General features: G+C 37.5%; 1 protein-coding gene across 1 annotated transcript in view; it reads right to left on the bottom strand.

The window, feature by feature from the left end:
* The window catches only part of LOC121482515 (constitutive coactivator of PPAR-gamma-like protein 2), a 100,936-nt gene that overhangs the window by 65,339 nt on the left and 22,549 nt on the right, over positions 1-13,048 (bottom strand). Inside the window, exon 2 of the mRNA XM_041740409.1 lies at positions 7,819-8,068. Coding sequence (XP_041596343.1) covers positions 7,819-8,068 — 250 coding nt within the window. The remainder of the gene's footprint in view (positions 1-7,818; positions 8,069-13,048) is intronic.

Here is a 13,048-nt window from a genome sequence, read left to right as displayed (position 1 = left end):
CAGTGATGTTGACCACCAGTGATGTTGACCGTCTTCTGTAAACTTCCTATTCATACCTGTTGCCTAAAGATTTTTTTTTTCCTTTTATTGATTTGTAGGAGTTCTGTATTATGGATATTAATCTTTCTTATATATATATATTTTTTCTTTCTTAACATCACTTTGTTAGTATCTGTTCATGGAAATTGATAATCCATCATAGACAGGAGTTTGACAATATTAAAATTTAAATGAAAAAAAAATTTCTACCAGGTTAGTTGCAATTTTGCTGGGGAGAGAGTCTGTCCACCTCCTTACTCTGTCCTTTGGGAAGGGGAAGCATTCTACCCCTTATGTACCTTTTTTCTCTTGTGGTAAAATATATATGGTAATTGCCATGTTAGTAATTTTTCAGTGTACATTTACAGTGGTATTAAGTACATTAAGTACATTTACACCATCATCACTATCCATCTGCAGAATTTTTTATTCTTCTCAACTTGAAACTCATGCCCACTAAACACTCCCTATTTCTCCAACCCCAGCCCCTTGGAAATCACCAATTTACTTTCTGTCTCTGAATCTGACTACTCATTTAAATTAAATCACACCAGATTTGTTTTTACTGACTGGCTAGTTCACTTAAGTATGTGTTCAAGGTTCAGCCACGTTGTAGCATGTGTCAGAATTTCCTCCCTTTTTAAGGCTGAGTAATATTCCATTTTATGTATATACCACATTTTGTTTATCAATGTATCCATCAGTGGAAATAGGTTGCTTCCAGTTTTTGATTATTGTTAATCTTCTTCTGATTCCTTTGTATAAATTGCTTTTCTCTTGCTTCATTCAAGACTGTCTTTATCTTTTAACAGTGTTTAAGTGTGGATCTTTGAGTTGATACTTGGGAGTTTTTGACCTTAGATGCGTAGATTTATGTCTTTCACCAAATTTGGGAAGTTTTCAATTCTTAGTTTTTCACATATTTTTTCTCACCACCCTCCTCTCTCTTGGGTCACCTATTATGTATATGTTAGTATGTTTGATGTCCTATAGCTCTCTTAGTTTCATTTTTATGAATTCTTTTTTTACATTCTGTTCTTCAGATTGGATAATCTCTATTGGTCTATCTTCATGTTCCTTGATCTTTTTCTTCTCTCAGCTCAAATCTACTATTGAGCCTCTTCCTTTAATTTTTCATTTTGATTATTGTATTTTTCCATTTCAGAATATCTACTTGGTTTCTTTTTGTAATTTCTATCTCTCTATTGCTATTCTCAACTTGATGGGTCATTTTTATCATACTTCAATGTTTAAAATATGGTTTCCTTTAGTTCTTTGAATGTATTTATTGTAGGTATTAAAAGTCCTTATTTACTATGTTCTACATCCATACTCCTTTAGACACTGTTGCTATTGAGTGCTTTTCGTTCTATGTATGAGCCAAACATTATTATTTCTTTGCAAGTCTCATAATTTTTTGTACACATCGGTTAGTTTCAACCATATATTGTAGCAACCCTCCCAAACACTGTTGTTGCTGCTGCTTTGTTAGTTTAGTGACATGTCTGGACTGATTTTGCAGAGCCTGTCTCTACTGCAGAATGTGACCTGATACACCTGCTAAGATTTTTCTTTTTATTTTTAACTCTTCTTTGCATTTTTAAGCCTAGCTTCCTAAACATCTCCCTTGGATCAGCATAGCTCATTGGTCAGCCAACAATTAGTCAGAGGTTGTGCAGAAACATCTTGACCCAATAAAGCTTCCACTTTTGCCAAGGGGATTTACGTGTAGCTTAGGGCATGCATTAAAATTTTAGGTAGTTATAAGTCAGGCTTTTATTTTTACCTTGTGCAAGTTTCATGTTAAGCCTGGTAGGAACATGTATTTGGGAGTCTCTCCAGTTTCTTGAGTGTGTATATAGCTTTATGGATATACACAATCTTTCAGAGCCCCAGGAATATAAGACAGCTTATCAAAGCCCTTTATGATTGTCTTACTGCCCAGATCTATCAGTTAAATTTTTAGCATGGTGTATAGCAGTCACTGTCAACAGAGGTTTTTGCCTTCCCTGATACTGTTTTTTTTTGATATTGCCCTGACTTGAGGCTTTTCATTTAAAAAGTTCCTTTCTTGTCTCAAGATCATTTAAGTCATTGCTTAGTTTTTATCTTTTATCTTTTTTCCGTTACCTTTATCTCTATAACAAATCCACCTAGAATTTATGTGAGGCAGGCCTATACTTGATGTTTTCTCCCCAAATACCAATACAGTTCTCTCAACAATTATTTAAAAATTCATCTATTCCCATCTATGATTTGTGAAGCTTCCTTTGGCATATTTTAAGTTATCATGTGTCTAGGATACTACTCAGTATTATCTGCTCTAAAACAATGACTTATCAATTTTTATGCCAGTATCACATCATTTTAGCATAAATTTATAATATTTTGGTATTTTTGTTTGAGCCAAGACTGTTCTTTTTTGTAATCCCAAGCTATTCTTATTCATTTGGTTTTGCCAGTAAACTTTAGAATTATTCTGTCAAGTGGACAAAAACCAGTTCTTATTTATCTTTACGTATCAGGATGGCACATGGTTAACTCAAATACCCTATTACAGCTGATAACAAATTCACTGCTTCTTAACAGAATTATTTCTCAGAAAAGGTTCAACTTTACCCATGAATCTAGAGGTATATCCTTGTCCAATTTCATGTTTGGTTTCTGGAAAAGTGTTGAGATTTGAACGAAACTTTGCTAGAGATGACAGAGCCTTATTATATGCCTCTCCACATTCAACAGGGCTATTCCCCACTCCTGGAAGCCTGACAGAGTTCCTCCTTATCCTGTCCTCCTCAGTGGTGACTATTATATTCGTAAAGGTTATGCCTACTTCAAACTGTACCAACTTTTATTCTAGATTCTCATTTCTCTAGGACAATTGTCCAAGAGCTGCACCAACATTAACTTTTAGTTACAACTTCCCCAGCATTACTTTACTTCCATGAGAATAATTAGCAGATGCAACTGAGGAGCTTAGACTCCTAGTATGCAATTAAGCGACTACCCAGTCTTTACCTGATATTGCTCAGCAATGAAGTGTTTAGGATAAGTCAATCTTCATTTAAAGTTGAATTTTAGGGCAGCCCGGGTGGCTCAGCTGTTTAGTGCTGCCTTCGGCCCAGGCTGTGATCCTAGGGACCTGGGATCAAGTTCTATGTCGGGCTCCCTGCATGGAGCCTGCTTCTCCCTCTGCCTGTGTCTCTGCCTTTCTCTCTCTCTCTGTCTCTCATGGATAAATAAATAAAATCTTTAAAAAAATGAAGTTGAATTTTAAATTTCCAACCAGATTTTATGTTAATCTTTAAAACAGTATTTTTCTACCATTTTGTCTTTTAAAGAGCATAGGAACTGGGAGTTGGAGAGACTTGGGTTCAAACTCTTGCACCACCCATTACTAGCTATGTAACCTTTGCAAGTCACTTCTCTTTGAGCCTTTGTTCCCTCATCTATAAATGAAGATAAATAATATTTACCTTTTAGCACTATTATGAGGATCCGTAGCATTGTATACAAAGGGCTGACTTAGCACATTGCCAAGTACATAATATGTAACATTACAGAACCTATTCTTGATGATTTTACAAATGATGATTGGTTTGTGCTTTATTAATAAACTTACACGGGTTACTGGTTTACACAGGGCAGTTTCTCCCTATACTATATGGGTTCTTAGGGCTTTTTAAAAAGTAATCTTTATATCATTTCCCCTGATTTTAGGCAGCTTTGTTTTTTAAAGATTTTATTTATTTATTCATGACAGAGAGGAAAGAGGGAGAGAGAGAGAGAGAGAGAGAGAGAGAGAGAGAGAGAGAGAGAGAAAGAGAGAGGCAGAGACACAGGCAGAGGGAGAAGCAGGCTCCATGCAGGGAACCCGACGTGGGACTCAATCCCAGGTCTCCAGGATCACACCCTGGGCTGAAGGCGGTGCTAAACTGTTGAGCCACCAGGGCTGCCCATTTTAGGCAGCTTTTAAGCTGCCACTTATTGCTGCTGTTACTCGGACGGGTTCTAATAATAGATCCTACACTTTGTCTCACCCGTCTTACAATTTGCTGCTTCTGATCTGTTGTATATTGGAAAATCAGATAAATAAATTGTTGGAAATATGTCTAAATTAAGAATAAATAATTGAAGCTGAACAGGAGGCTAAAGTGTTTTCTTCAGGGAAAGCATATGGAATGTATTAGATTATTAGAGCCTAGTCTTTGTGATAGTTATTATAGCTATTCATAAGCTATTCTTATTTATTTTTATGTAGTTGGAAGTGTTTAAAAAATCCAGAGTCTTGAGTCAAAATGACAAGCAGGCCTACCATTGTAGCATCAAGCTGGTGGCTGCAGAGCATTTGAAAATGTTATTACAATGCTGCAGGGTTCAATAAACTGGGGTTAATGCAATATAACATAATAAATGAGAATGATAATGTGAAAGTGGCCATAAGGTGGCTTCCCGAGAACCTTTATAATAAAAGGATGTTAAAAGGTTAAAGTAACTTATCCAAGCTATAAAGTCCCAAAGCCAGAATTAAACTAAAATCTGTCCAATTTCAAAAGTCAATGCTCTATAATCCTCTGATGACTTGTTGAGACTGACTTCTCTACACAAAAATTTACATTCTCTACGTCAGCAAATAAACGAGAAAGTGTAATAGAAAACAGAATGTCGGGGATCCCTGGGTGGCGCAGCGGTTTGGTGCCTGCCTTTGGCCCAGGGCGCGATCCTGGAGCCCCGGGATCGAATCCCACATCGGGCTCCCAGTGCATGGAGCCTGCTTCTCCCTCTGCCTGTGTCTCTGCCTCTCTCTCTCTCTCTCTCATAAATAAATAAAAAAATTTAAAAAAAAATTAAAAAAAAAAGAAAACAGAATGTCATCCATAATCATAACAATGTATATCAAATACCTACGATTTTATTTTATTTTATTTTTTAAAGATTTTATTTATTTATTCATGAGAGACAGAGAGAGAGAGAGGCAGAGAAACAGGCAGAGGGAGAAGCAGGCTCCACGTAGGGAGCCAGACATGGGACTCGATCCTGGGTCTCCAGGATCATGCCCTGGGCCAAAGGCAGGCGTTTAACCGTTGAGCCACTCAGGGATCCCCAATACCTAGGATTTTAAAATGCACAAGAACTCTATGGGAAAAAACCTAACTCTACTAAGACATAAAGAAAGAGCTCTAAATAAAGGGAAAGGTAAACTATGATCTCTGGATGGGAGCACTTAGCATGATAAAGATGTCAACTCTCCCAAAATTCATCTATAAATTCAATTCATTGACCAAAAAATTCCAAGATTTTGTGGAAACTGGACTAATTCTAAATTATATGTTGAAGGATAAAGATCACATGATTAAAAAATAGTACATGTCTGACACAAGAAAAGTACAGAGTGGAGATTTGCCCAACCTGATATTAAGACAAATTAAGAGCCTAGAACAATTGAAACAATGTGATCCTAGTCAGAGATCAAATAAGCAATGGAAAAAAATGATACCAGCAATGTATTCGTGTATATATAGGAACTTGGTACATAAGAAAGGTGGTAATATACATCATGGGGTTTGAAGAGATCATTTAATAAATGGAGTTGGGAAAACGAACTTATTATTTCAAGAAAATAAAATCAGATCCTTTCTTACAGCATATACAGAATAAACAGCTACTATATTTAAGACCTGACATGAAAGTCAACATTATAAAACTATTAAAACAATGTAGAAAAGTATCTTTATGACCTAAGGGTAGGGAGGAGTTTATTAAATAAGATTTTTTAAAGATTTTATTCATTTATTCATGAGAGACACAGAAAGAGAGAGAGGCAGAGACACAGGCAGAGGGAGAAGCAGGCTCCATGCAAGGAGCCCAACATGGGATTCCATCCCGGGACTCCAGGATCACGCCCCAGGCTGAAGGCAGGCGCCAAACTGCTGAGCCACCCAGGGATCCCTATTAAATAAGATTTTAAAAGCACACACCACAAGGGCACAATTTAAAGGGTGTAACAAAACCAAACTTAAATATTTCTTAGTTGGGGTGAAATACACTGATGTCTGCAACTTATTTGGAAATGCATCCAAAAGGATGGGTAAATGGCTGACTAGAGATGGATAGTTATATAGGATAAAGTAAGTATAGTAAAATATGACTTATAGACTCTAAGTGGCGGTCGTATTAGTGTTCACCATACTATTTTTCCAACTTTTCTATGTGTATGAAGTCATAACAATAAAAAAGCTGGTGAAAATGAACACTTTCGTTAAAAAAATATATTGTACATAGTTTTAAAAAACAGTGACTGGAAAATATTTGATATACACAGATATAGAAATGATATTTGCTATCATTGATGCATATATCAATGATATATGCATGTATATACATACACATTTGATAAGAAACTTCTGTGATCAGCAAGAAAGATAAGTTACCTAAAAGAAAACTTGCAAGATAAAATAGATAGGCACTGCAGAGAATGAGAAAACAAATGGCTAATACGTATAAAGTGGAAGCTCACCTCATCTGTAGTCAAAGAAATGCAAAGTAAAATAAAAGATACTACTTGAGAGGTGCCTGGGTGGTTCAGCCGGTTAGGTGTCTTGACTCTTGGTTTTGGCTCATATCACGATCTCGCAGTTGTGAGATCCGATCCTCTGTTGGGCTCTGCACCCAGTGCAGAATTTGCTTCACTTTCTCTCTCCCTCTATCCCTAGTCCATCACTCTTTTAAATAAACAAATAAATAACTTTTTGATACTACCTCAAGCCCACTGGACTGTCAAAAATTAAGAAGTTATATGATATCAGTACTGGTGATACTATGAAGAAACAGAAACCCTTATGCATTGTTCACAAGACTATAAATTAGTACAGATGTGATCTAGAGCAACTTGGCAATATGTGGTGAAAAGCCTATATGCATATTTCATAGGATCCATGAATTCTACTGAGTATACACTTCAGATAAACCGACACAGGAACACACAAAAAACAAAGACATCTATGAAGATATTTCCTGCAACACTTTTTATAACACTCAAGAACTGGATATCAATAAATAAAATACTGTGGAATTACTATTTGATGGAACATAATCCAGCAGTCTTGAGGAATGAACCATGTATAAATATGGACAAATGCCAAAAATAACAGAGTGAAAAAAATAAGGAATAGAATGAGATGTGAGCACCTTTCATGTTAAAAAAATGGAAAAAAATCTACACAAACAACCCTATAGACTGTGCATGGATACACATATGTCTAAATAAATACACAGAAAATGGCTTGGAAGGACACACACCAAATACCCCAAAGTGGATAACTACAGGAAGAGAAGGGAATTAGATCATGAATAAAGACTGAAGGGCACAAAAACCAAACATAAAACCAAATATAAAAGTTCACATAGAGGGATGCCTGGGTGGCTTAGTGGTTGAGCATCTGCCTTAGGATCACGGCATGATCCCGGGGTCCTGGGATGGAGTCCCACATTGGGCTCCCTGAGGCGAGCCTGCTTCTCCTCTCCCTATGTCTCTGCCTCTCTCTGTGTGTCTCTCATGAATAAATAAGATCTTTAAAAAAAGTTCACATAGATCATGAACTGATGATGAGAGGATCATAAACTGAGGAGACTGCCATAGTGATCAATTTCAGTGTTTCTGAATTCTAAGCTACACATAAAACAAAAACCTCCCTGTCCCAAAACACTATAAAAACATATGTTTAAAGGAAAAGTGAAAAAAGTAAAAGATAAATGAACTGGCTGTATCACATCGCTTACCGGAGTACACAGCACATGAGCAGCAGATGGGTTGGGACATTAGCTGGATTGAGCATGCTGGGTGTATCTGACTTCATACAGGCCAGGAAGGCCCTCATCCTTCTGTTCTTGTCCTCAACTGCTTTGCCTAGCCAGAGCTTCTTGAGGTTTGGGCAAGTCCATTCCCGAAATGTTAGTGCAGACACCAGCTCAGGGGTTTGAGGTGACTTCCCTTTATAGGCAGACCACTCTTTGAGGATCACTGAAGGAACTAGAAAACAGAAATTGAGGAAAAACAGGCTCTAGAAAATTTCTGAGCATTTCTGCAACTGGCCATAAACTGACAAGATCTGTCACATTTCAACATCTTTTTATTTTTTGTTACCATAATTTTTATTGTTAGCAGTAGTAACAGTAGGAGTAGTAAGCACTTATTAGATACTTGATATGTATTGAATATTTTACATATAAATGTAAATCTCATTTACTTCTCAGAATTCTAATCCTGAGAGAGAAGCATTATAACTATGTTATCACAAAACATAGTGCTCAATTTTCAGATGAAGAAATAAAGGGTCAAAGTCACATTAATCACATTGAAACTCATTTAAGTACCAGCAAGGAAAGCAAGCTAGCAAGGAAAGAAGTCCAAGGAAGAATTATATAAATATCTGGCTTCATAACAGACTATGGGACACTCCAAAAGATTTTTTTAAATTTCACCAAATTCTCAAAAAACCAACATCTTTTAGATTTTTGAAGGTTTAACAGACAAGGAAAACATGGCTTCTGTCTACTTCTAGTATATCTCAGGCTCTTAATATGGCCTCTTTTACTTAAGAGGCCTAGCATCTACTCAATTACCCAAGACCTGGAAGTCATCCCAGAGTCCGTACTTTCCTTCACCAACTACACATCTTCATATTTCCAAGGTCCTGCTGATTCGATTACTTTATTATCCTTTATATCTGTTCTCTTTTCTTCATCACAACAAATATTGCAGAGGTTCAGATCTCATTACTTTTATCTGACAAGAGTCTTCAGACTGCTGTCCCTGCCTTCATCATATGTGGTCTACCTCATATGCATGCTCCACAACAGTGAGAGTGTTCTTTTTAACAAACTTTTTGATTTGAAATAATTATAGATCCACAGGGAGTTGCAAAGATAGTTGAGAGAGGGTCCTGTGCACACTTTACCCAGTTTCCCCCAATGGTCATATTTAAAACAATTATAATATGAAAGCCAGGAGGTTGACATAGGTATAATTGTGTGCATAGTTCCATAATCATGTGTAGATTTGTATAACCACCACTGCAATTGAGATACAGAACTATTCAATTACCACAAAGATCTCCCTTATGTTACCCCTTTCATGGTCACACCCAACACCCTCAGCACCATCCCTAATCCCTGGCAACCACTAATCTGTTCCCAAACCCTACAATTTTGTCAACTTGAGATTGTTATATAAACGGAATCATATAGTATGCAACCTTCTGAGATTGGCATTTGCACTTGGCATAATGCCATTAAGATTCATCCATGTTGTATATATCAATACCTTTCTTTGCCAAGTACTACTCCATGGTATGGATGTACCACAGTTTAACCATTCATCTTTTGAAGGATATTTGGGGGCAGCCCGGATGGCTCAGCGGTTTAGTGCCGCCTTCAGCCCAGGGCCTGATCCTGGAGACCTGGGATCGAGTCCCATGTTGGGCTCCCTGCATGGAGCCTGCTTCTCCCTCTGCCTGTGTCTCTGTGCCTCTCTGTCTCTCATAAATAAATAAAACCTTTTAAAAAAAATGAAGGACATTTGGGTTGTTTCCAGTTTGGAGCTATTATGACTAAAAACTACTATGAATATTTGTTTATAAGTTCCTACATGAAAATAAGTCATTTCTCTGGGATAAATGCCCAAAAGTGTAAGTGCTAGGTTGCACAATAAGTCTATTTTGAGTTTTGAAAGGAAATGCCAAATTATTTTCTAGAGTGATGGTACCATTTTATATTCTACCAGCAATTTGTGGGTGATCTAGTTTCTCCACATCCAATCCAGCATGCAGTGTTATCACCATTCTTCATTTTAGCCATTCTGATAGGCATATAGTTAGTTATATCTCATTGTGATTTGAATTTGCAATTCTTTAATGGGCAATGATGTTAAACATCTTTTCATGTCTTTATTTGCCACATATATAATTTCTTCAGGGAAATGTCTGCAGTCTTTTGCTGATCTTCTAATTGGACTGTTTTCATAATGTTCAGTTCTGAGAGTTCTTCATATATTTTAGATAGTAATCTAGATGTGTGGTACTTGTTCACCTACGCATGTCCAATTAATCTACTACCATTTGTTAAAAGGACTATCTTTCCTCTAACAAAGTACTTCTGCAGCACTGTCAAAAATGTTGGCTGCACTTGTATGGGCTATTTATGGTTTCCCTATTCTGTTCTACTGCTCTTTATATCTGTACCACTACTAATACCACACAGTCTTAATTATTATAGCTACACAGTAAGGTTTAAAAATCAAAGTAAAGTGATTGCATCCAACTGATTCCTTTCCAAAAATGTTTTAGCTGTTCTAGTTCCTTTCTCTTTCCATATATATATGATTATATTTATATTATATAAGATTATATGTAAGATTATATATTTAGGGATCCCTGGGTGGCGCAGCGGTTTGGCGCCTGCCGTTGGCCCAGGGCACGATCCTGGAGACCCGGGATCGAATCCCATGTCGGGTTCCCGATGCATGGAGCCTGCTTCTCCCTCTGCCTGTGTCTCTGCCTCTCTCTCTCTCTCTCTCTGTGACTATCATAAATAAATAAATAAAAATTAAAAAAAAGATTATATATGTAATATATAAATTAGATATATTACTCATATATATATAAATAAATAATCTTGTATATCTCTACAAAGAATTCTGCTGGGATATAAAGAAGAATTGTGTTAAACTTCTTTACCAATTTGGAGAGAATTAACATTTTACCATGTTGAGCCTTCTAATTCATGGAGGTCTTTGTCTCTCCATTTATGTAGTACATCACTGATTTCTTTCATCAGTATTTTATAATTTTCAGCATATAGATCTTGAAAATCATTTGTGAAATTTATACCTATTTCATTTTCTTTGGAGGAATTATAAATGGCATTTTGTTTTTTTATGTCAGTTCCTCCTATTCATTGTCAGTACATAGAAATATAATTAATTTCTGTATATTTATTGTGTATCCTACAACCTAGATGAACTCACTCATCAGTACTAGGAATTTTGTTGTAGATTGTGATTTTCGACAGACTATATCATCTACAACTAGGGGCAATTTCATTTCTTCCTTTCTGATCTTTATGCGCTTTATATCATTTTCTTGCCTTTCTATGCTGGCTAGAAGTTCCAGTACTATGCTGCAGAGCAGAAGGGAGAGCATAACTGGCCTTGCTCCTGATTTAGGAAAAAAAAAACCACTTAGTCTTTCACCATTAAGTGTAATGTTAGCTGTATAGTTTTTGTAGATGTTCTTTATGAAGTTGAAGGAATTCTCCTCTATTCCTAGTCTTCTGAGAGGTTTCTTTTTTATCATGCATTGTTCAATTTTGTTAAATATTTTTCTGCATTCATAGAGATGACGATAATTATCTTTTTTTACTTTATCCTGTTTATGTGGTGGATTGCAAAGACTGATTTTTCAAATAATGAACCAGTCTTGCAAGATGCAATAAACCCTACTGGGCTATGGTATATAATTATTTTATCTATTGTTGAATTCTACCGACAAATATCTTGTTAAGAAAACTTACATCTATGTTGATGAAGGATACCGGTCTGAAATACAGTTTTTATATATTGTCTTTACCTGGTTTTAGTACTGGGGTAATGACGACTTCATAGAATGAATTGGCAAGTGTTCTCTCTTATTTTCTGAAAAAGATTTATGTAGAACTGATGGCAATTTTAAAAAATATATTGTCCATAATAAGTGTCTGACTATGTAAAGCAATGTTGGAAATTAAGATTTATGTGACAGACTCTATGTATTCTTTTTTTAAAAAACATATTATGGAGGGCTGCCTGGCTGGCTTAGACAGAGGAGCATCCAACTCTTGATTGTAAGGTTGTGAGTACAACTCCCATGCCGGGTGTAGAGATTACATTAATTTTTTTTTTAAATTTACTATTAGGCAGCCCAGGTGGCTGAGCGGTTTAGCACCTCCCTCTGGCCCAGGGCGTGATCCTGGAGACCTGGGATGGAGTACCACGTCAGGATCCCTGTGTGTAGCCTGCTTCTGTCTCTGCCTCTCTCTTTCTGTCTCTCATGAATAGATAAATAAAATCTTTTAAAAAATTTACTATTGAGGGTGCCTCGGTGGTTCAGTGGTTGACTGTCTGCCTTTGGCTCAGGTCACAATCCGGGGGTCCTGGGACCGAGTCCCGCATCAGGCTCCCAAAAGGGAGTCTGCTTCTCCCTCAGCCTATATCCTGCCTCTCTCTGTGTCTCTCATTAATAAATAAAATCCTTAAAAAATTTTATTACTGAAATATAACCAACATACAATGTTATATTATTACTTTTAGGTGTATAACATAGGGATTTGAAAATTATTTGTTGGGGGAGACGCAAGATGGCCGAAGAGTAGGATGCCCAAGTCACCTGTCCTCACCAAACATACCGAGGTAACTTTCAAATCATCTGGAAAACCTATGAATTCGACCTGAGATGTAAAGAGAGAACAGCTGGAACACTACAGAGAGAAAAGTTCAGCTTCTACCCAGGTAAGAAGATGGAAAAAAAATTAAAAAGAATATTGAGGGGGAGGGGCCCCACGAGGAGCCCGGCTAAGGCTGGGGGACATGAGCCTCCAAGATAGGAAAGCCCAGTCCCGGAGAAGCAGGAACTTTTACAATCTTCCCGGACCGAAAGGCACTCGCAGGGAACTCTGGCAGGAACTCAGGAGGGGCAGTGGAGCCTCCAGGTTCCCCAGATCACTAACAGAGGAAGTGCACGCCGGGGAGAGCTCGCCACATGCTGCGGGCCAAGCTTGGTAAAGGGCTAGAGTGCGTGCCAGCGGCGACTCAGAGAAGCTAAGGCAGCAGCTAAGGCGGCAGCTCTGCATGGAGGGGGGTGCGTGGCCCCGAGAACGCGATTCCAGTGGTGCAGGCCCCGGATCCCAGGCGCCGGGGGACACCGTCCAGATTCCTGGGTTCCCCCAGAAACAGAAGGAGGCGGGGAGGACACGGGAC

Source organism: Vulpes lagopus, chromosome X (genome assembly GCF_018345385.1).
Source record: "Vulpes lagopus strain Blue_001 chromosome X, ASM1834538v1, whole genome shotgun sequence".
Classification (NCBI taxonomy): Eukaryota; Metazoa; Chordata; class Mammalia; order Carnivora; family Canidae; genus Vulpes; species Vulpes lagopus.
Note: the sequence above shows the minus strand (reverse complement) of the source record. Positions and strands in the feature narration are given on the sequence as shown.